Source organism: Girardinichthys multiradiatus, chromosome 7 (assembly GCF_021462225.1).
Source record: "Girardinichthys multiradiatus isolate DD_20200921_A chromosome 7, DD_fGirMul_XY1, whole genome shotgun sequence".
Classification (NCBI taxonomy): domain Eukaryota; kingdom Metazoa; phylum Chordata; class Actinopteri; order Cyprinodontiformes; family Goodeidae; genus Girardinichthys; species Girardinichthys multiradiatus.
The window spans coordinates 2,608,941-2,634,020 of record NC_061800.1 but is presented as its reverse complement, the minus strand read 5'-3'; the positions used below and the strand labels follow the sequence as shown (position 1 = coordinate 2,634,020).

Below are 25,080 nucleotides of genomic sequence, written 5' to 3'. Positions count from 1 at the left end.
ATTAAATATCTCTGCCACAACCATAAGCCAGTGACCATTATCATCGCTTTTATGATCAATAATTTTCCCTGCGTTTCTGTTAAACAAACTCATCACTCCTGCCGAGTGAGAGGTTCCATGTGAGTACACGATAGTCTCCCCATTGTTGCTTCCAGAATCTTTCATTGTCCTTATTAGAATGTGTCTCTTGTAACAAAATAAAATTGGCTTTAACTTCCTTACTAAATAAAAAATGGCCTAGCGCTTAACAATATTTTTAAACCTCAAAAATTTGGGCATGTAGCGTGTCCTTATGAAAAGGGGAGGAACGTATTTTGTCCGACCGGCGTTCTCGTTTTGTGACGTCATCGGCCGGCGCAGGACCCCGAGCAGCTCTGATCACCCGAGCAGTACCTGCGGAACAGCGCAATTGGAACACAAAATGGCTGCCTGGTTGCTGCGTTCAGGTCGACTTGGTTCACTCAAGGTAATATTTGTTCAGCTGTTACTAAAGCCTTTAAACTATAGTCTGTGTCGATGGCAGATCATTACAGACATAAGGCGAGGCCTTGTTAAAGCACGTTCTGAAAAGCTGTTATTGTGACGATTGTGTTCCTGACCCCAAACCCCCGGAAAAAAATAAACAAGTAAAATGGACAAAAGAATTGTTTAATTAATTTAAAGAGAAAATCCCCCAAACAAACCTATCTTCAAACAATTTAATATTTGGTTTTACATAAAAGCTGTGATCGCTTTTATTATTACAGTGAATCTTTTAAAACATTTTACACTCCGCCAGCTGCTCCTTTGCCAGCTGTCTTTTTCTTTAATTCTCAACAAGCATTTCTTTACCTGTCAGTATCATATTTCAGATTATTATTGTTTTAAAAAAATCCAGTTATGTTTTTTTTAGTTTTTCTTTTCTTCCAAGAGCCCACAATAATTCCTAAAATATTTATATTCCTACTTTTGGGGCCTACTTAAGTGTAGACAAATTAGAATACATATTTTATTGTGTTGGTTAGGGGGGGTTGGTTAGTTAATTGATTGATGGTTGGTTGACTAATCGACTGAATTCTTGATTGATGACCTGATTATTTTATTAATTAACTAATTTATTTATTTTCCCACATATCAGAATGAGCTTTATTGGCCAAGATTCATTCAACAAACATGAAATTTGACTTTTGTTTCAAGCTTTCACTGCGTAGAGACAACTGGTGTAAATATGTAAACTTTAGATGAAATACAATAAAGATGAAGGAACAGTGTGTACATGTATGTGTATGTACAGCCATTTTCTTATAGAAAAAAAGAAAAAGGCATGTTGTGGTAGTGCAAATATGGTTATTTTGTTTCACAGCAGAATTGCGGACTACTCAGGCTTTAAAATGTTCATTGTGTTCATCAAAAAATAATGTCTGTGGTGGCTGGTCTTTGCGAATAGCCATCTTCAGTGGCAACCTGGAGGTAAAAGTCTAAACAGTTTGTGTGAGGGATCTGCAGAGATGTTAGCTGCTCTTTTTTTGACCCTAGACCTGTATAGGTCCTAGATGGAGGGAAGATCAGCCCCAATGATTCCTTCTGCAGAGGCTGATTGTTCATTATGGTTTGGACCTGTCCTGTTTTGAGGGATAGCCAAACCACTCAGTGATGTACAAACACGGGATATTGAATAATGGCAGTGTAGAAGATGACCTGAAGCTCCTGTAGAAGGTTGTACTTCAGGAAGTAGGGCCTTTTCCCGAACAGTGTCTATGTGTGAACACCACCTCAGGTCTCGAGAAACTTTGGTTCCAAGGAACTGAAAGTGATCCACTGTGGTATTGAGGATGGTTAGGATGGTGATTGTGAAGATGGTGAAGGGGGGCAGTGAAAGTCCACAATACACTCACAACACATGTCGTCTCAAGGCACTTTATAAAGTCAGTGCAATCGAATCATGCAGATTTCAAGTCTGGTACATGCATTCCAATTAATCCTAACTATCAAACAGTGCAGTCAGATTCAGTTTATTATTCAAATTGGTTAAAAGGTTTTCTGTCTAATAAAACCTACAGACACAAAGAACACAGAAGCACTGATCCCATAGTACTTTCTATAGGAAAGAAAAGTGAAACAATACTGGTTGTAGCTCCTTTAGAGGCTTAATCTATGAGAGAAACAGCTAAGTAGATGAGCCCTGAGCCAGTTTTCAAGTTTAGAGTCTGAAAGAGAGCACATAGTTAGTTACAGTAAAAGCTCAGTCAATTGCCATGTCTAGGAGAGCGAAAGGGTTAAACACTGAAAGACAGGGCCAAGTGGATCATGTATTTAAGTTGAGCATGAAGTTGTTAGCAGCAGCTTGGCCGATGTCCCCCTCCAGGAAGTTGCCACAGCTAAACAAAGAGTCTGGTCAGATGTAGCTTCTAGAAAGAGAGAAAAAAAAAATGAGAGGGATCATAAAGTTAAAAACTGAAATAACAGCAAATAATGCAAAATTGGAGAGAAGAATTGCTGTGTAAATGCTCACACAGTTTATTAGCAACTATTTTCTTTAGAATTTTAGATAAAAAACAGAAGATAGGATATAGGTCAGTAATTCAGTAAATCATCTTGATCCAGCAAAGGTTTCTTAAGTAAAGGTTTAATTACAGCTACCTTAAAAGCCAGTGGTACATATCAGTTTACTAAGGATAGATTAATCATATCTAAAATGGACATTTCTCATGTCAGACTGTATTATTTAGAATTTATTTAAAACTCTTTCACAGTTTTCAGCTCGCCGTATGGTTACCTCTTGCTATTTAAATTCCTCGACAGTTGACTTTTTTGTTTCGGATTTTAATCCCTTCTTGTCTTCTTTTAGTGATGTAGATTCTCTGACTGATCATTTAATGAATATTGTCTCTCTACTTTAGACAGTATCTGCCCTGTTAAAATTACATCACTACCTGTTTCAAACTCCCCTATTTTTTCTGATGTGATTGCTAGGAGCAAAGGCAACTCTGTTTTTAACCCCATCAGTTATCACCATGCCTGCTCCACTATGTGCTTGATTTTTTTCATATCAGGATTGCTAGCTTTTACTTTCTTTTTTTATAAAGTCACTAAGGTGAGAAATAATATTTCTCCACCTACTACGGGGTTGCCAATTCCCCCTCCAGCTCCGCCTGTTATTTGTAGACCGTTTTCAGCCAGTGTCCCTACCTGAGCCGGCTAATTCAAATCAAATTCAATTCAAAAATACTTTATTCATCCCAAAGGGAAATTAATTGTTGTAGCTCATTTTATACAGGTTTCTTCAAAGAGCCATTGTAGACGTTGATGGCTGTGGGCAGAAAGGATCTCCTTTAGCAGTCTGTTTTACATCAGATCTGAAGAAGCCTCTGACTGTTGTCTGACACTGTTGTTGTACGACAGTCTCAGCTCAGGGTTTTCCATAATGTTCCATGAAGGTATCTTCCTTCTCTCTGGACATTCTACCAGCCTGCTTGGTTAAGAGTGTTTTTAATGCATTGGTCCTTCTGTACATTTCATTGTAAATGCTTCTTTAGCTTCTGGTCAGGTACCCGTTTGTCTGAAGAGTGCTGTCATTCACCAGCTTTTAACAAATTTTAATTTGGATCCTTCTAACTGCTAAAGAGCAGTTACAGATCCATCTCAAAGCTCCCTTTCCTGGCTAAGATTTTAGAGAAGGTTGTGGTTAGGCAGTTAACTACTGTTCTTGATCCATACAGCTTTATGGATTCAGTCAGGTTTTTGTAAGTCCCACTTAACTGAAACAGCTTTCTTAGAGTAACAAATTATATTTTGATGCAGAGTAATGCAGGTAAATGTTATGTGCTGCTTATGTTAGACCTGACTTCAGCTTTTGATTCTCTAGACCATCCAACCCTGCTAAATAGGCTGAGGTGTTAGGCTGGTTTTTCAGGTTCTGGCTGCATCTATTTACAGATCCCATTTCTGTCCTGATCAATTTGGTATTTCACAGGGACCCACTCAAGACAGATTACAACCTGTGTAAATTAAGTTGCACATATGCAATGTATTCATCCAAGACAACAAGCAGAGGGTGCTGTAGGCCATTAAATTGGACTTTGAAGGTGGTAAAAAAGTCACTTTGACACGGTAGTGCGCCAAGATGGGATTAGGGTTTGGGGGCTGCATCCTTTGAAGGCTGCATTTTAGGCCAATTACGTCATTGTGAAATGACGAAGACTCCTCCAAAATGTGGCCGACAGATGCATTAAAGCACAAGTCACTTTACTTAAAGGCCAAGCCATTGAGAGTGTGCAGACATAAATATCTTGGGACCACTTTAGGTGAAAAATTTTACTTTGAAGCAAACTGTGAAACTGTTTACAAAAAGGCCCACCAGCGTGTTTTATTGTGCTCTTATTGAATCGGTTTTATCTTTTTCTCTACTGTCATCGTTTGGTCATGCAACCTTGAAAGAGAGGAGCCCCCCTGCAGCAGATTGTTAAACTGTTTTCTAGACTGATTAGAGAGTCCCAACAGTCAGTTGCATCCCTGTACATCAGGCAAGTACAGCGGATAGCTTCTTCTCTATCAAAAGATGACTTTAATCCCCTTCACAGGGAGTTCCAGCTTCTTCCCTCCGGACAGAGGTTCTTGGTCCCTAAATGGGAACCAAACAGCTTTGTTCCTAAAACAGCTTTGTTCCTACTGCTGTTACTGAAATGATGCTGACACACTCAATGGATTTTAAAGGGATTTTGATGGATTTCATATTTCTTGCAAGGAAACGTTAATCACAGCCCCAGTATGTTTACTGGGCTGTGTACAGTCTGGTTTTTAATTTTAAAGTCTGGCTTTCTTATGTGTGCTGCTGTGTTTTGACTTGTGGAGCCTCAAGCACCTTGAGCATTCCTATCTGCAAATTGTTCTAGGTAAGTTGATGTTTTTACTTTTTACAGCATATGTGGGTATGTATATGTTTTAAACCACTGCAAAACAAATCTACCTACGGGTAGATACTCACTGCAGTATATATCCCCCCGGATGCTGATGCTAAGCTGGCTATGAAAGAACTTTATGCAGCCATTGGCAAACACCAGACCAAACATCCTGAGGCTGCATTTATTGTTCCTGGTGACTTCAACCACTCCAATTTGAAGACAGTCCTCCCCAGATTCCACCAACATGTCTCGCTGGAGAGCGCCTGGTGGCCGGGTTGCTCCTCGCGGGACCCGGCCGGGCCAAGCCCGAACGAGAGACGCGAGGCCATCCCCCAGTGGGCCCACCACCTGCAGGGGGAACCGTGAGGGACCGGTGCAAAGAGGATTGGGTGGCGGACGAAGGTGGTGGACGAAGGTGGAGACCTCAGCGGCCCGATCCCCGGATGCTTAGGCTGGCTCTAGGGACGTGGAATGTCACCTCGCCAGGGGGGAAAGAGCCTGAGCTTGTGCGGGAGGTCGAGAGATATCGACTAGAAATAGTCGGGCTCGCCTCCACACACAGCGTGGGCTCTGGAACCCATCTCCTTGAGAGGGATTGGACTCTCTTCTACTCTGGAGTGGCCCACGGGGAGAGGCGGCGGGCTGGTGTGGGTTTGCTTGTTGCCCCCCAGCTCAGCCGTCTTGTGTTGGGGTTTACCACAGTGGAGGGTCGTATCCCTGCGCCTTCGGGTTGGGGATAGGTCTCTGACTCTCGTCTCTGTTTTGGAGACTCGGGTGAAGAGAGGGGCTGAGCTGTCCACTGATCACCACCAGGTGGTGAGTTGGATCCGCTGGAGGAGGAGAAAGCGGACAGACTTGGCTGGCCCAAGCGCATAGTGAGGGTCTGCTGGGAACGCCTGGTGGAGCCCTTGGCCAGGGATGTATTCAACTCCCACCTCCGGGAGAGCTTTGACCAGATTCCGAGGAATCAAAGCTCTGGAGACATAGAGTCCGAGTGGACCATGTTCTCTGCATCTATTGTCGATGCTGCTGCCCGTAGCTGCGGCCGTAAGGTCTGCGTTGCCTGTCACGGCGGCAATCCCAGAACCCGGTGGTGGACACCAGCAGTAAGGGACGCTGTCAAGCTGAAGAAGAAGTCCTATCGGCTGTGGTTGGCTTGTGGGACTCCTGAGGCGGCTGACGGGTACCGTGAGGCCAAGCATGCTGCGGCCCGGGCTGTGGCACAGGCAAAAACTCGGGTCTGGGAGGAGTTCGGTGAGGCCATGGAGAAGGAATACCGGTTGGCCTCGAAGCGATTCTGGCAAACCGTCCGGCGCCTCAGGAGGGGGAAGCAGTGCTTCGCCAACACTGTTTATAGTGGGGGTGGGAGGCTGCTGACCTCGACTGAGGACATTATCGGGCGGTGGAAGGAGTACTTCGAGGATCTCCTCAATCCTGCCATCACGCATTCCGTGGTGGAAACAGGGACTCGGGGTTGGACTCTTTCATCACCCAGGCTGAAGTCACCGAGGTGGTTAAAAAGCTCCGCGGTGGCAAGGCTTCGGCGGTGGATGAGATCCGCCCTGATTACCTCAAGTGTCTGGATGTTGTAGGGCTGTCATGGTTGACACGCCTCTTCAACATTGCGTGGCGGTCGGGGACAGTGCCTCTGGACTGGCAGACTGGGGTGGTGGTCCCCCTTTATAAGAAGGGGGACCGGAGGGTGTGTTCCAACTACAGGGGGATCACACTCCTCAGCCTCTCTGGTAAGGCCTATGCCAGGGTATTGGAGAGGAGAGTCCAGCCGATAGTCGTACCTCGGCTTCAGGAGGAGCAGTGTGGTTTTCGTCCCGGCCATGGAACACTGGACCAGCTCTATACTCTCTACAGGGTGCTCGAGGGTTCATGAGACTTTGCCCAACCGGTTCACATGTGTTTTGTGGACCTGGAGAAGGCATTCGACTGTGTCCCTCGTGATGCCCTGTGGGGGGTGCTCCAGGAGTATGGAATCGGGGGCCCTTTATTAGGGGCCATCCGGTCCCTGTACGAGCGGAGCGGGAGTTTGGTCCGCATTGCCGGCAGGGCTGCCCTTTGTCACCGGTCCTATTCATAACTTTTATGGACAGAATTTCTAGACGCAGCCAAGGGCCGGAGGGTGTCTGGTTTGGGGACCAGTGGATTTCGTCTCTTCTTTTTGCAGATGACGTGGTCCTGCTGGCCCCCTCTAGCCAAGACCTACAGCATGCGCTGTGGCAGTTCGCAGCCGAGTGTGAAGCGGCTGGGATGAAGATCAGCTCCTCCAAGTCTGAGGCCATGGTACTCGACCGGAAAAGGGTGGCTTGTCCTCTTCAGGTTGGAGGGGAGTTCCTGCCTCAAGTGGAGGAGTTTAAGTATTTCGGGGTCTTGTTCATGAGTGGGGGAAAAATGGAGCGGGAGATCGACAGACGGATCGGTGCGACTGCCGCAGTAATGGGGGCACTGTGCCGGTCCGTTGTGGTGAAGAGAGAGCTAAGCCGAAAAGCAAAGCTCTCAATTTACCGGTCGGTCTACGTTCCTACCCTCACCTATGGCCATGAACTTTGGGTCATGATACAAGCGGCTGAACTTTGGGTCCCGGATACAAGTGGCTGAAATGAGCTTCGTCCGTAGGGTGGCCGGGCACTCCCTTAGAGATAGGGTGAGGAGCTCGGCCATCCGGGAGGGGCTCGGAGTAGAGCCGCTGCTCCTCCACATTGAGAGGAGCCAGTTGAGGTGGCTCGGGCATCTATACCTCCAGGACACGCTGGAGGGACTATGTCTCTCAGCTGGCCTGGGAACGCCTTGGGCTACACCCGGAGGAGCTGGAGGAGGTGTCTGGGGAGAGGGACGTCTGGGCGTCACTGCTGAGTCTGCTGCCCCCGCGACCCGGTCCCGGATAAGCGGAAGACGGCGAGTATGAGTATGAGTGAAAAAAGCTCTTGTTGTTCTGTATAAATTGAAAAAAAAAAAGAAAAATTAAGTAGAGTAGAGATATAGGTTAGCTATAGAATTCTGTAGACATCAGGCCCAGGTGTTCCAATTAGTCTATGCTCAGCTTCTGAATAATGCAGATTAGATCTAAAAAGACAAGATGTTTTTTTTTAAAAAGCAGATCATCTCAACTTCATCTATTTGTAGACCCCCTCGATGTAAACGGGTGCTATCTAGGTTTGAACCTGTTTACAGTGAGATGGTCTGTAAACAGGCCCAGTCATAAGATTTCAACCTTAAAAAGCTTGAAACACATATTGGCTGGATGGCAATATTAGTTGTATTAATTAAATAGTGAAGAAACGCAGTTATTTTTGTCTTTATTTTCAAATACATAATATTAAATATAATATTTTGGAGTAAGGAATTTGTAACAGCTGATTTTATGTTAGTAAAATTTCTTATTTCCACATCTAGGCCCCGTTTCAGAAAACGAGGTTAACAAGCTCCGACTAGAAAGCATATACCCTGCGTAGACCTACTCTGCTCTGTGATTCTCAGGATTTTCAGTTTCAGAACACGGGGAAACAATTGGGTTACTTAACTCTGTGTCAGATTCGCGTGGATTTAAGTAGAGTGTGAGTAAATAGATAAGAAGTCGTCATAAGTGGAAGGCAGATAACACAATTCACCATGGCAATGAGAGGAAATATAAAGCCTCAAAGTGCATATTTCTCGCCAATGCAATTAGAAATATTAATTAAGGCATATGGGAAATATCAGCACATACAGTATTTAAGAAAAAAAGCAATACTGTTGCAGCTGCAAAATGGGGAGCATTAGCATGGCAGAGACAAAGTCAGTGTGATTTGTCAGATAATTTAAGTCGTATTCTCGACACCACGTTTATTCAACATCCCGCACAAAAAACTAAGTTTGTGTGTGCAGTAGATTTGGGCCTACGTGCAACACAGCAGGCACAAGAAGGACATCAAATCAATATGAAATATAAAAACACAGTTACATTTAGGTAAGGTCCAGTTATAAGCTATTGTTCTGTTTAACCTTTACCAACTGAATTACAGAGCATTCACTTGCCAAGCAGATGAAATCTGCCAGTTTTCAAGTCTGAAGTATGAAAGGGAGCACATAGTTAGTCACAGTAAAAGCCCAGCTAATTCAGTTTCAATTCAGTTTATTTATATAGCTCCAATTCACAACATGTTGTCTCAAGGCACTTCACAAAAGTCAGGTACATACATTCCAATTAATCTTAACCATTGAACAGTGCAGTCAGATTCAGTTATTTATTCAAATTGGATAAAAAGTTTTTGTATCTAAGGAAACCCAGCAGATTGCATCCAATCAGTGACTTGCAGCATTCCCTCCTCCCGGATGAGCATGTAGAGACAGTGGACAGTCACTGGCGTTGACTTTGCAGCGATCCCTCATACTGAGCATGCATGTAGTGACAGTGGAGAGGAAAAACTCCCTTTTTAACAGGAAGAAACCTCCAGCAGTACCAGGCTCAGTGTGAGCGACCATATGCCACCACCGACAGGGGTTTGAGAGAACAGAGCAGAGACACAAAGAGAACAAAGAAGCACTGATCCAGGAGTGCTTTCTATGGGAAGGAAAAGTAAATGTTAATGGATGTAGCTCCTTTAGTCGTTTCACCTAGAAAGAAAGAACATATAAACTCTGAGCCAGTTTTCAAGGTTAGAGTCTGAAAGAAAGCACATAGAGTTAGTCACAGTAAAAGCTCAGTCAATTGCCATGTCTAGGAGAGAGAAAGGGTTAAACACTGAAAGACAGGGCCATGTGGATCATCGGTAGAGGGTGAGCAATAAGTTGTTGCCAGCAGAAGCTTGGACGATGCCCCTCTCCAGAAAGGTGTCACAGGTAGACACAGACTCAGGCCAGGTGTAGCTTCTAGGAAGAGAAAAGAGAGAGAACAAAGTTAAAAGCTGATATAACAGCAAATAATGCAAAATTGGAGAGTAGTGTGAGAATGTACCGAAGAGGGTGAAAGTGGTCATTATGTCCTCCAGCAGCCTAAGCCTATAGCAGCATAACTACAGAGATAGCTCAGGATAACCTAAGCCACTCTAATTATAAGCTTTATCAAAAAGGAAAGTTTTAAGCCTAACCTTAAACGTAGACAGTTTGTCCAGCCCACTGATGGCCATTGTTATACTAAAAACCACTAGAAATCCTGTCCATAAAAGTTATGAACAGGACCGGTGACAAAGGGCAGCCCTGCCGGAGTCCAACATGCACCGGGAACAGGTCCGACTTAGTGCCAGCAATGCGAACCAAACTCCTGCTCCGCTTGTACAGAGACCGGATGACCCCTAGTAAAGGGCCCCCGATTCCATACTCCTGGAGCACCCCCTACAGGGCATCACGAGGTACACAGTCAAATCCTTTCTCCAGGTCCACAAAACACATGTGGACCGGTTCGACAAACTCCCATGAACGCTCGAGTACCCTGTAGAGGGTATAGAGCTGGTCCAGTGTTCCACGGCCGGGACGAAAACCCCACTGCTCCTGCTGAAGCCGAGGTTTGACTATCGGCCGGACACTCCTCTCCAATACCTTGGCGTAGGCCTTACCAGCGAGGCCGAGGAGTGTGATCCTTAGCCTCCTGTCACCCTTCTTATGAAGGGGGACCACCACCCCGGTCTGCCAGTCCAGAGGCACTGTCCCCAACCGCCACGCAATGTTGTAGAGGCGTGTCAACCATGACAGCCCCACAACATCCAGAGACCTGAGGTACTCAGGGCGGATCTCATCAACCCCCGAAGCCCTGCCACCGCGGAGCTTATTAACCACCTCGGTGACTTCAGCCTGAGTGATGAAAGAATCCAACTCCGAGTCCCCAGCCTCTGTTTCCACCATAGAATACGTGATGGCAGGATTGAGGAGATCCCCGAAGTACTCCTTCCACCACCCGATAATGACCCCAGTCGAGGTCAGCAGCTCCCCACCCCCACTGTAAACAGTGTTGGTGAAGCACTGCTTCGCCCTCCTGAGGCGCCGGACAGTTTGCCAGAATTGCTTCGAGGCCAACCGGTAGTCCTTCTCTATGGCCTTACCAAACTCCCAGGCCCGGGTTTTTGCCTCTGCCACCGCCCGGGCCGCGGCACGCTTGGCCTCACGGTACCCGTCAGCCGCCTCAGGAGTCCCACAAGCCAACCACAGCCGATAGGACTCCTTCTTCAGCTTGACTGCCGGTGTCCACTAGAGGGTGACACGGGAGTGGATTTTCTCTCCTGTCCCATCCCGCTCCCACAGAAAAATGTCTTGTCCCATCCCAATCCCAGGCCAGCATAACGAAAAAAATCCTGTCCCGTCCCACTCCTGGTAAATTGACTCCCACTCCCATCCCGCTCCCATTCAGAACGACTCCCACTCCTGTGCCATTCCCATTTTTGTTTTCTTCATTTAGTCTTTTGGCAATTTCTTTCTTTGAAGGACCAGTTAGGTCCCTGTTTTTAGCTGTAGTAAAGGCCAGTTAAAGTAAAAAGAATAATAATGAAGAAATAATAAAATATCAAACAAGGAAACAGACCATGCCTATCTTAGTTGAATAAACAAAATGTACCTAGTTGTATTTTACTTATTTATTAAGTGATCGTTTCCTTTGAACAATGACATCACTTTTATGTTTCAAGTTGCTGAAACGAAAGAAAAATGCACCTAGTAAGAGAACTGTACGTGTTGAACAAAAGGACAAAAAGGCATTACCTTCATAATTTAGAAACTGTACCTCAATGGTTCACAGCCCTGGTCCTCAGGGACCACTTCCCTGCAAGTTTTAGATGTGTGTCTGCTCCAGCTCACCTGATTCAAATTCTGACATGACCTCCTATACAGGCATCAAGAATGGAGGGTCAAACTGGACAAAATTAATACAATAAAATCATCATTAAATAAATAAATGTTGTGAATGTCCCATAAGTGAAGTAAATGTAACATGAAAGAAATGTGCCATTAAATTAAAGGTACCATTTATTTATTTAATACATCATTAGAAACAATAAATGTACCATTATATCATGAAATGGACTATTATGCAATTAAATGTGCCACTGAATAATTAAGTATAATTTTAAAGACGACATGACGTAATTAGTGGTACACTTTAATCTGTAATCTGTGCTGTTGCTCCAAAATGCCGAACGCAAAAGTATTGCGTGGGGACGCAAAATAAATAAATTTCCCCATGTCCCCTCACGGGCTTCCGTACCTTACCTCTTAAATCTTTAGTGCACATGCAGCAATTTTGTTGGTCAGATGAGACTTGACACATGATGGTACTTTTGGTTTGATGAATGAAGAGATGCAGGGCAGGGCTGACTTAATCCAGAATCTGCCTTACAAGTGTCCCTTAATCACTGGTGAACTTGATTACGTCTAAACACGTTTTACAAGCAGCGGACTGCGTGTTAACACCGCTACATTCAACTCTCCTGAAGTTCGGTAATATTTGCGACTTTCCTGTCAGCTCTATGAGTTTAATAGATAAGTCCTTATTTCTGACTTTACATTACAAATCCAATTTTACCACGTCCACTTCTCCACCTGCGTTTGCTCCCTCCATTCTGAACGCAGGTGGAAAACATTGATCAGAAGCACTGTTGGCTTGTGGGTTGTGTAGTTCGTTTGACTCGCATTATAGTATAGGCTTCTTGGAAAGAAACTACACAATGGCGGCGTCGATTCAAGTTTTTTTTTCTTAACGTTTATAACAAAGTCTCAGTTTTACATTTCCAAAGACAATTGATCCTAGTTTATTTTCCCTCCTATTGGTTAGCTCCCGCTCCCTTCTGCTCCCATTCATTTTTTATCCTGTACCGTCCCAATCACGTGATCTTCACTGATGCTGTCTCCCGTCCCGCGGGATTCCCGTGGGACTCCCGAAAAAATGTCAGCCTCTAGTGTCCGCCACCGGGTTCGGGGATTGCCGCCGCGACAGGCTCCGCAGACCTTACGGCCGCAGCTACGGGCGGCAGCATCAACAATGAACCACTCTGCTTAGGAGGACAATCTGAATTTAATTAATTTGTGTGATCAACATGATGGGTATTGCAACACTAACATTCCAGATAGAGGTTAGTTGGCCAGGGCAGGCGCAGATGGAGGTTAGTTGGTCAGCACAGGTTTTTAGGCAGAGAGGGGAGACAACAGGACCAGGAGCTTTATTTGCCATTCAGACGCCTGCAGAAGAAACGGTTCAGATCCTCAGCCAGGCGGGGTGTCATCACAGCATGCGGTGTAGGGCTCCTATAGTTGGTAATAGTCTGCAAACTCCTCCACACTGAAGTACCGTCATTAGCTGAGAAGCTGTTTTTTATTTTCTCATTGTAGGATCTTTTTGCTAGTATGACCTCCTTTGTCAGTTTTTTTCTTGCTCGCTTATACAGTGTCCGGTCTCCACTGTGGTATGCCTCATCTTTGGTCTGATGCAGCTGCCTCAGATGTGAAGAAAACCAAGGGTTAATGTTATTAAAAGTGTAAAAGGTCTTGGTCTGCACACATGTCCTCACAGAAGCTGATGTATGAACTCACTACATCAGTTAGTTGGTTTAAATCAGAACCGGAAGCCTTAAAACATTCCATTCTTTGCAATCAAGGCAGTTCTGTAGCATCTGCTTTGACTCAACACCCCACTTCCTAACGGTCTGAACTACAGGCTTAGAGTTTTTCAGTTTCTGCCTGTAAGTTATAATGGGATGATGCAGGCAGTGATCAGAGTCCTAAGCCTGCACAACAGACGGCACTGTATGCATCTTTTAGAGTTGTGTAACAGTGGTCTAGTGTGTTTTTATCTCAGGTTGGGCAACTAACAAGGTATCAAGGTAGTTCATTAGAGAAATTTGAGATGTTATAATCCCCAAAAACAATGACAAAGTCTGGGAGTTTTTTTCTCCATGTCAGTGGAGAAAATATGAAACATTTGTAACTTATGTCACCTAAAAAGAGATTGTCAGTTCACTAAATGATAGTAAATGGTTCGATTAAAGAAAAAAGTTCTGAACGATCTACATATGCCCATTTTCCACTGGCTTGATTTGGCCCTACTCGACTCCACTCATTTTTTTCTGTACTGGTACCTAGTTTTTTAGTCGCTGCTCCTGAGCAGGTCCGACTGGGGCTGAGTTGGGACTACTTGTGACATGAACAGACTGCTGTTCACTGATTGGCCATGGGACGAGGAGAAATGAGAAGGTTTTTGCTGAAGTAGTGCAGGGAAAAGTTGATAAAACCCACGAGCAACTACAACAATATTAAGGACCACAATGGTCGGAAATGCTAAACTCCTCTACTGAGAGCTAGCAGGAAAAAGTAAGTTGACAGCAGATAATCTGCTGAAATCTGATACATTGGAAGAAATAGCAGAAACATTAGCAAAGATAATCAGTTCTCTGATCTGTTTAAATAGCAAGACTAGTAGCTAGAAAACACCTTAACAAGTTCAAGTTACCACAAGACTACTTGTGGTTAAAACAGAGTATTATAACAGCAGTGTATAAGCTTAAATTAGCTAAAAAGCTAATGCTACCTAAAATGCTAACCGTAGCATTTTGGCTAACAATAGTGTGTTGGCTAACATTATCTAACTCCATTCAGTATGTTAATTTAGCCTTATATGTTAATTTTAGCCTAAATGCTAACATTAGCATGTTGGCTAACACTAGCATGCTGTCTAATAACTTAGCCCGTCTATAATGCTTACAACAGCCTATATGCAAAACTATATGAAATTGCCCTTTAAGATTAATCAATGTTTGTCTAGGTGTTGGAAGAGTAGCACATACTGTTTAAGTACCCAACACAAAATGTCCACCATGTAGTTGCCTTCTATGAAGATGGCCAAAGGGTTAGGGGTAGGGTCAGGTTTAGGCCATAGAAAGGAGTGAAAATGAACAGAAGTCACTGCGAAGTCCTCAAAAAGATAGTAAAACATGGACCAGTGTGTGTGTGTGCCACGGAGGGGGGGGGGGCAGTGAGAGAAGAAAGGCAGGAGGAAATACAGAATCACAGACAGAAATATAGTGGAAGATATTCAGATATAAAGGAAGCAGTGAGGAATGACTGTCAGTGTAACCTGACACCTGCAGTTTTTCATTAACGCAGCACGTCACTTTGGTCTTATCCTGGCCCGCTGTTTTAACATGGTGGTGCATGCTCCCGAACTACTCCACATAACTCGGAAACCATAAGGACTAACGATATCATTCTTGGAGCGTTCTTATCAGAACGGACAGGGGTAGGATAATGCCAATCTTTTTTGTTGAAAATATATTAAAAGCACAACACTCAGTAAAGTGAAAGGGAAAATGGAGAAAAGTAAAAACTGCTTAAACTTGCTCTCAAACAACTTCATCTAACTTGAAAACTATAAGGACTTTTGATTTAAATTATGCATGCACTGTATGAATCAGCAGGCTATGCTGAACAATCACGGAGCTTTTCAAGTTTCTACAAAAATCTGTCTAGGAGGTGTGACCTTGTCAAAAGGTGAAGCGGATTTTTTACTCTGAAACAAACCTACAGTGGACAGTCACTGCCGTTGACTTTGCAGCATTCCCTCATAGTGAGCATGCATGTAGCGACAGCGGAGAGGAAAAACTCAATTTTAACAGGAAGAAACCTCCAGCAGAACCAGGCTCAGTGTGAGCGGCCATCTACCACGACTGACTGGGGTTTGAGAGAACAGAGACACAAAAAGGTCACAGAAGCACTGATCCAGGAGTGCTTTCTATGGGAAGGAAAAGTAAATGTTAATGGAGGTAGCTCCTTTAGTCATTTCATCTAGAAAGAAAGAACAGATAAACTCTGAGCCAGTTTTCAAGGTTAGAGTCTGAAAGAGAGCACATACAGTTAGTTACAGTTAAGCTCAGTCAATTGCCATGTCTAGGAGAGAGAAAGGGTTAAACACTAAAAGACAGGGCCATGTGGATCATCGGTAGAGGGTGAGCATTAAGTTGTTGCCAGCAGAAGCTCGGACGATTCCCCTCTCCAGAAAGGTGTCACAGGTAGACACGGAGCCAGGCCAGGTGTAGCTTCTAGGAAGAGAAAATAGACAACAAAGTTAAAAGCTGAAATAACAGCAAATAATGCAAAATTGGAGAGTAGTGTGAGAATGTAGCGAAAGAGGGTGAAAGTGGTCATTATGTCCTCCAGCAGCCTAAGCCTATAGCAGCATAACTACACACATAGTTTTAGTTCAGATTATTTAGTTAAACAGCGCTTATTTACAACAATGTCGTCACAAGGCACCCCACAAAGGGTCCCACTGATGGTCATTATTATACTAAAAACCACAATGATTGGGATACCTCTCTCTGTCAGACTAATTATAACCATTGGAAAAGAGAAGGGGTCATACAGGTAGCAGAAATGGAGGATGCGTTTGCATCTCAACCATAACAAATATCCAAAAAAAAAAGTATCCAAAAGAATATTGGACCGTAGGTATCAGCAGGCATTTGTGAACAATCCTGGAGATTTTCATGTGTCTACAATAATCCGTCTAGGAGATGTGACAGTGTCAACAACTCGAACATTTTGACTTTTCTTTTTTTTTTTAAGCTTTTTTTTTTTAGGAAGGTCAAATTTGGTACTCTTAATCCTTTTTTATGACAAAACCGTAAAAGTTATTAAAGAATTTCTTTAATTGTGAATGCCAGCAAGGTCTGAAGATAAATCAGCACAAGCCTCATGTCTCTACCTCGAACTGTTTAGGAGAGGCGACGATTTGAAAACATGTCAGTTTAAGGATTTTCTGCTCTGATTTTTGCCAGTTTCTGTACCTGGCCCATTCAAGGTGTGTTGACTTTCCGTTGCTTTGGGGCTATAAAGCATTCACACAAATATTTCTGTTGCTTAATATAAGGGGCAAATGTTCTTTTTGCGATAACCTAAAACCTGGACTGAAAATTTCTACATTCATGTCAGATTATATAACAAACATAGTTTATGATTTGTGAAACTTATTTTATTAGTGAAAACACAAATAACCATTGTTGTTTCTCCTGAAATCTACCATTATCCCCTTTGTTTGAACTCACAAGATTAGATTTTTCCCACACCATGCCACAAGTGTTCCAACTGCTCCAGGTACTCGGCCTCTTGTGCATCTCTCATACACCCAACAACTGCAGAGTCATCAGAGTAGTTCTGTCTATGGCAGGAGTCTGGCTTGTACTGGATATATGAGGTGTACAGAGTAAAAAATGAATGATGGAAGTACAGTCTCCTGTGTTCCTGTGCTGCTGACCACTTGGTCAGACATAAAGTCTGACAAACTGTGGTCTGTGTAAATGTAGTCATGTATGCAATTGTTGAGGCCTCCATGTGTCTTCTGGTGTTTTTGACAATAAATAAGGCTGAATTGTGCTAAATGCACACAAATTGCTTGAAATGTTATGTTTTTGGTGTAATTATTTCTAATCTGAAAGTTAACTGAGCTAACTGGTGCCTCATATTTTATTTTTATTTTTATTTTTTTAGAGTTTTTGTCAAAAACAGCCATGTGCATCCTTTTAATTCTTTGTACAGCAGTTATACCCATGTTTGTTTTTTCGTGTTTTTGTTTCTCCAGTTCGATAGCTGGGGCACTCTGAGGCTTCACCCCACTGTTGGGTTCTGCATTGAAGCTAAAGAGCCAGCAAAAGCAGTGAAAAGTACAAAGAGTCCAGAGAAGAGTAAGTCTTTTTCTTCTGTTGGTATTAGGTGCTTACATGTATTACTGCTTATACTGCTTTCTGCTTATGTGCTCAGCGGGGAAAACAAGCGAACACATGAATAGTTTTTTAAAATTTTTATATATATATCTAGGAAGTCGTTTTTTGGCAGCGCCCTTATTCAGGGGCACCACAGCAAGTAACAACTTGCACAAAGACTTGGCAGTTTTTTTTTACACCGGGTGCCTATCCTAAAGCAACAAGGATTCGAAGCCGAGTCCCTTGTACCAAAAGACTTGGCCCGCTACATCACCACATAAACACTCTTTGAATATGCTTCTAATGAGGCTAATTGACATAAAATTCACAACATATGTTGGTAAAAACCCAAGTAGTTCTCACACACAGGAAAAAACTGTCTATAAATTATACACAAGGAAAAAATATTTTGATTGCATTTAAAATTATTTTGGTATTTAAGAGAAAAGTATGTGTTGGTAGTAACAGCTTCAATGCATCTTGTGCATAGTACACTCTTATAAATTGCTCAGGTGTTATTTTGACTCATTTTTCCATACAAGCTCTCTTCAAATCTTCATGTTTTGGGTGTCTCTTCTAAGCACTCTGACTTTTAAATCTTTCCATAGATTTTCAATTGCATTAAGCCAGGGAATAAACTGGGCAACTGCAGAAGCTTTATTTTTCTGAAACTAACTGAGAGTTTCCTTGGCTCTATGATTGGGGTCATTAACTAATTGCCAGAAATCTTGCTATAAGAACCAACTCCTTACTAGTTTAAGGTAAAAAGGGTCCCAATGGATGTCACTGGGACAATCATAAGTTTTTACATTTGTTTTGTGACAATATATTTTGAAGGACCTTGAGAGAGCTGTTTGCTTGGACCCATCATGACATGCTTCTTGGCAGTGAGAAACCTTTTTATAGGCCATCAATTTGGACCACTAGAAGAGTTTAACTGCCGTTGATAGGGGCAAAGAGTCTTTCTAAATGCTCTCAGATTTCAGCTTATTTCTTGGCATAAATATGTTGTCTTGTCTCTGCACTCCTGTCTAAAATACAATGGTCTGCATATACACTGATACTATGATGATGACTGATTCAATATATTGTGCACCTCTGCTAATAATCAAACTAGTAATTTGCTGGATACTATACAATAAATAAAAAAATTAAGCCAAATTTATATCCTTTGGTAATATTTTTGTTTTTTGTCATTTTCCAGTAAATGTATAAAAAGTGTGAGATTCTGGTTTTGGAAATTATTTTAAATATTTTCCTCAGCAGGTGAAGATGAGAGGGCAGCCCTGAGGGCTTACAAGACTGCAGTCGCCTTTCCAGTTAAATTTTCAGATCCTAGAATTTTGTCACCCTTCCTAGGTGTAACTGAAGAGCCAATTAGTTCCACCGCCACATCAGATATAGCTCCAGCATCTGTCATTTCTGCCACTAAATTTGTTGTAGCCGAGTCAGAGTCAGTAGCTATCCCTGCTTCACCTGATCCATATCGACACCAAGAAGTAGTTTCTCACATTCTTGCTGATGAAGCTCTACCAGTAATTCTCCTAGCTGGAGAAGCTTCAGTTGAGGCAAGTGGTAAAGGCTCAGTACCAGGAGAGGAGACCCCTGCTGTAACCATAGATGATGTTGTAAAAACAGCTAAGGTCTCTTCTAAGCCTGGAGATTCAGCAGCCGAAGAGCTATCATCTTCATCGTCCAGCGACTCTGATACAGATTCAGAATGCGACCCTGAAGATAAGTTAGAGGTGGAAACTGAAACTAGAAGCTGTTCTTCAGAGTTACAGCAACCTAGTCATCAAGAAAAGGGAGAGATTGAAGAGCTGATAGTTACTGGAGTGACTAAAGGCATTACTAGGCCAGAGACAGAATTAGCTCAATCCATAGTAGTGGCCTTTAGAGATAATTCTCAAGATTTGGGCTTTGAGATCCTCACTGCTCCAAAGGCTGCAGGTGAGCTTACCAGTTCAGAATTTCCAACCGATGCTGCTCCTACAATCACTGATGCACTGTATGAAGCTCTACCCCTAGTTGTAGTGCACAGTGAAGCTCATAAAAAGGCCTGGCCAAATGCGCCTGGAAATGCAGTAGATTTGCTTACAGAACTTACAGGCCTTGGGGATGCTGGTGAAGAATCCTGGGAAAAAACTGCTATTGGGCCTGTAGAGTCAGAAACAGTCTCTGCTAATGTAGCTGCTGATCATCCAGCTGAAGTTGGCAGCTCTGCCCATAGTGAAAAAAAGCTGGTGGACTCTGCCCAAGTCCTAGTGGAAGCTACTGGAGAAAAGCTGCATGCAGAGACCGTTGCTGAACAGCCTGAGGGTATACACTACACCACCCTGCCACTCACTTTAAACCTTTAACTTTGCAGATTGGCTATGCATTTCTGTCTGTCCCTAAGAACACATTCTTTTAGCAGATGTCCGCTCCCTCTTATTCTGTTTGACTTGTAGCATTTTTAAACTTTTATCACTTTGACATCTAACCTCCAAACTCATTCCTGGCAGCTAGCTGATTTTGCATAAAACTGATTTACATGCATGTCAGAATTTTCTTGCTTAACTTTATGCTTCATTCCTTCTTCACATTTGATTTTTATAGAATCACGTTCATTGTAGTACATGACAACATGATTACTGTTTGTGTTTTCAGTGTCCACCGAAAATTGTCTCCTTTTGACCCAATAAATCTGATGTCTTCGGACTGGTATTCTAAGTTGCCTACAGTTACACAGATCCTCATCATGTTGCAAAATGTTCTGCAGTTTGTGCTTTGTTTCTATCTTTACTCCCAAATTTTATTTGTTACATTTGCTTGTTGTAAGATATTTCTCTTTGGTTCGTTTCTATTGTTTGAGACATGTATGTATGTATGTACAGTACAGACCAAAGGTTTGGACAGACCTTCTCATTCAAAGAGTTTTCTTTATTTTCATGACTATGAATATTGTAGCTTCACACTGAAGGCTTCAAAACTATGAATTAACACATGTGGAATTATATACTGAACAAAAAAGTGTGAACCAACTGAAAATATGTGTTATATTCTAGGTTCTTCAAAGTAGCCACCTTTTGCTTTGATACTGCTCCGCACACTCTTGGCATTCTGTTGATGAGCGTCAAGAGATAGTCACCTGAATGGTTTTCACTTCACAGGTGTGCCCTGTCATGGGGTTGGGACCATCAGTTGTTTTGTGCAGGAGGTGGATACAGTACACAGCTGATAGTCCTACTGACTAGACTGTTATAATTTGTATTATGGCAAGAAAAAAGCAGCCAAGTAAAGAAAAACGAGTGGCCATCATTACTTTAAGAAATGAAGGTCAGTCAGTCTGAACAATTGGGAAAACTTTGAAAGTGTCCCCAAGTGCAGCCGCAAAAACCATCAAGCGCTACAAAGAAACTGGCTCACATGAGGACCGCCCCAGGAAAGGAAGACCAAGAGTCACCTATGCTGCGGACAATAAGTTAATCCGAGTCACCAGCCTCAGAAATCGCAGGTTAACAGCAGCTCAGATTAGAGAACAGGTCAATGCCACACAAAGTTCTAGCAGCAGACTCATCTCTACAACAACTGTTAAGAGGAGACTGTGTGAATCAGGCCTTCGTGGTAAAATAGCTGCTAGGAAACCACTGCTGAGGACAAGGAACAAGCAGAAGAGACTTGTTTGGGGTAAAGAACACAAGGAATGGACATTAGACCAATGGAAATCTGTGCTTTGGACAGATTGGACCGCAGAGTGAAAGCAAAAGGGCCAACAAGTGCTAAGCATCTCTGGGAACTCCTTCAAGACTGTAGGAAAACCATTTCAGGTGACTACCTCTTGAAGCTCATCAACAGAATGCCAAGAGTGTGCGGAGCAGTATCAAAGCAAAAGGTGGCTACTTCTAAGAACCTAGGATATAAGACATATTTTCAGTTGTTTCACACTTTTTTGTTCAGTATATAATTCCATATGTGTTAATTCATAGTTTTGATGCCTTCAGTGTGAAGCTACAATATTCATAGTCATGAAAATAAAGAAAACTCTTTGAATGAGAAGGTCTGTCCAAACTTTTGGTCTGTACTGTATATATACAGGGGTTGGACAATGAAACTGAAACACCTGGTTTTAGACCACAATAATTTATTAGTATGGTGTAGGGCTTCCTTTTGCAGCCAATACAGCATCAATTCGTCTTGGGAATGACATATACAAGTCCTGCACAGTGGTCAGAGGAATTTTAAGCCATTCTTCTTGCAGGATTGTGGCCAGGTCACTACGTGATACTGGTGGAGGAAAACGTTTCCTGACCCGCTCCTCCAAAACACCCCAAAGTGGCTCAATAATATTTAGATCTGTTGACTGTGCAGGCCATGGGAGATGTTCAACTTCACTTTCATGTTCATCAAACCAATCTTTCACCAGTCTTGCTGTGTGTATTGGTGCATTGTCATGCTGATACACGGCACCGCCTTCAGGATACAATGTTTGAACCATTGGATGCACAGGGTCCTCAAGAATGGTTCGGTAGTCCTTGGCAGTGACGCGCCCATCTAGCACAAGTATTGGGCCAAGGGAATGCCATGATATGGCAGCCCAAACCATCACTGATCCACCCCCATGCTTCACTCTGGGCATGCAACAGTCTGGGTGGTACGCTTCTTTGGGGCTTCTCCACACCGTAACTCTCCCGGATGTGGGGAAAACAGTAAAGGTGGACTCATCAGAGAACAATACATGTTTCACATTGTCCACAGCCCAAGATTTGCGCTCCTTGCTACCAAGCAGAATGAAAGAATAATGAAGACTAATGGGCTATGTACAATATAAACAAGTTGATTAAAGATGATTGGAAATCATGACCAAAAGAGTGATGCAACATTACCATGCAATGTTTATGTTTGAGAACCAAGGATTATCTTGAAGAATCGGGAAGTGAAGTTAAGTTAGTCTTGGAACTAACTTAGGCAATAATCAGCAAACATTTAGACCACCCTTCACAATGCAAGATCAGATAAAATATTATTTTAATAAAATAATGTTTTAAATAATGATCTACTGAATAAAACCTTCTGGATGACCATTTCACATCGGTGTCTAATTAGCTGCCTTTAGTTATTGAAATAATATTCGAAGAAAGATTATGAAAGGGGTATTTTGGAAAAGAGCCAAATCTTTCTGGAGAAATGGGCTTAATGGTGTTTACTTAGTGCTGCCACGTGTTCTTACCGGCTAGTCGTTGGGCTAACAAAAGAAGCTAATAGCTTAGCACCAGAATCAACACATACCTTTAAAATACCAGGTTAATAAAAGGGTTCAAATGCATAAGCGCGGACGGCACGTTATGAGCAATGTTCTGGTTAAAACCACCCTTTAAATAAAGTTTATCTTAACTTTAAAACATACAAAGAACACGAACCGGCCTGTGTGCTACAGATAGCATGCTAGCCGAGTTCCACAAAACAAACTTCATAACATGAAAAAGTTTAGATCATTTCATCCTAAACCTATCTGTTAATCTGCCCAAACCTAACCTCTGACCATGGTGAGTAAACGTTGTCCAAGGGCAATGAAGTTCGAATAAACGTCCACAGTCAACAAGCGGTTGGCTTTCAGCTAACCTCTGCGTTCGCTCTGTGAGCAATAGCGTTAGCTCCGGAGAGCTGGGCGGCTGTTCGTTACCGTAACACGGTGGTGCAAGCCGTAGTCCGTCCTTCAGACTTGTAGAAACAGCTTCTCTGCCGGGGATCTCTTCGACACAGTTTTGCTTCTGCGGAGCTTCGGAGAGAAAATATATGCAACTCTTACACCTTAATTTCCCCGCTCATGAATGAAAATACCGGATACACAGATAGTATTTCATTCTACTTAACTTTGCGTATGATCGATGATCGTATGGCTTTGGATCCAGTTGAATTTGTCTTTTTGCCAGCAAAAGACATCAGCGCGCTTTCCTCTCCTATCCGGTCCCTCTGGAAGGCCGCGTGGAAGAGCAAGACTTGCAGAAAGGTGGGGGCTTATATGCGGGCAGTGTCATCGTGGGAAGTCCTCTGCTACCCCCCTTCTCCCTTCCGAGTTGTGCTGGAAGTCAGTTAAATACCATTTATTTTGAAAGTTCCAGAAATGTTCGTACCGGAGTTTTGATGTTGAAATTCATGGCTGTAGGTCCCAACACCGGCCATGTATATTGATCCTGTGGAGCTCCTGACAGACAGTTCTGGTGGAAACAGGAGAGTTGAGGTGCACATTTAATTCTGCCATGATTTGGGCAAACAATCCGGGTTAGCACCCGAACATCCCTTTCAGACAGCTTCTTCTTGCGTCCACAGTTAATCCTGTTGGATGTGGTTCGTCCTTCTTGGTGGTATGTTGACATTACCCTGGATACCGTGGCTCTTGATGCATCACAAAGACTTGCTGTCTTGGTCACAGATGCGCCAGCAAGACGTGCACCAACAATTAGTCCTCTTTTGAACTGTGGTATGTCACCCATAATGTTGTGTGCATTTCCATATTTTGAGCAAAACTGTGCTCTTACCCAGCTAATTGAACCTTCACACTCTGCTCTTACTGGTGCAATGTGCAATCAATGAAGACTGGTTACCAGGCTGGTCCAATTTAGCTATGAAACCTCCCACACTAAAATGACAGGTGTTTCAGTTTCATTGTCCAACCCCTGTATATATCGCTGTTATGGCCGATAACCGATATTTACTGGTAATATATATCATATATATCTCACTACCCTTTCAACACCGTGAAAAAAACAACCACAATGCTGACACTGCTTCTCTACTTCATTTAAACACTCTACAGTCCTGCACTGGATCACTATCACTATTATGTGAATTCTGTTAGTGGGTGTTGTCTTTATTTGCTAAGTTTATTTTACATTTACATGCTTTCTCGTAATGCTGTTAGTGCCTTGAGACCTTTCCCACCAGTGTGTCTCTACACAAGCCTCGCTATTGTAGAAAATGTAAGGAAATACAGTACTGTATGCTTCTTTGTCAGGACGTATGAAAAATGTTGTCTGTTTCATAGCTTTCATAGCAACAGTTTTGCAGTTAGGGTGACAGAAAAAATCTGCTTCAACTTTATTGACCTGGTTTATGTTTTATGTGTGAAATGCAGGAAGATGTATATTCCTTGATTGGATTCTTTTTACCTTACTACAGAACCAGCAGAAGTCCCTCCAGAACCTGAGGAGCCTTTTGACAACAGCACTTACAAGAACTACCAGCACCACAGCTACACCAGCTACACATTTGCAGACCTGGACGTAGAGATGGCCAAGTATCGTCTCCCTCAGCCGTCTTCCGGCAAACCCTCACCCAGACACTAGACGAGCAAGTGTATGCGTATGCATAAACAGATATATAAACCTGTGTCAAAGTGTGATGTGATTAAAGAACTGTATTTTGCCTGATGCAGATGCTGCTTTGTTTGGTGTGAAGTTACTTGCATACAAAGGGATAGTCAAATATTAAATGCCTTTTTTAGCCTGCTTTTAAGCCTTAGGGGTCATTTAAACACAGTGGACTAAACCTGTTTTTTC

The 25,080-nt window shown here is 43.0% G+C and overlaps 1 protein-coding gene across 2 annotated transcripts; it reads left to right on the top strand.

Annotated features, from left to right (window-relative positions):
• Positions 1-308: 308 nt before the first annotated feature.
• On the top strand, positions 309-24,955 carry ndufv3 (NADH:ubiquinone oxidoreductase subunit V3). 2 transcript variants are annotated; one of them, XM_047369871.1, is made up of 4 exons: positions 309-466; positions 17,422-17,524; positions 18,809-19,861; positions 24,701-24,955. In XM_047369871.1, the coding sequence occupies exons 1-4, from the start codon at positions 422-424 to the stop codon at positions 24,865-24,867; spliced, it is 1,368 nt and encodes a 455-aa protein (XP_047225827.1). In that variant the 5' UTR covers positions 309-421; the 3' UTR covers positions 24,868-24,955. The 2 variants fall into 2 exon arrangements, with proteins under 2 accessions (XP_047225827.1, XP_047225826.1); XM_047369870.1 differs by having other exon boundaries at positions 18,806-19,861.
• Positions 24,956-25,080: the final 125 nt, after the last annotated feature.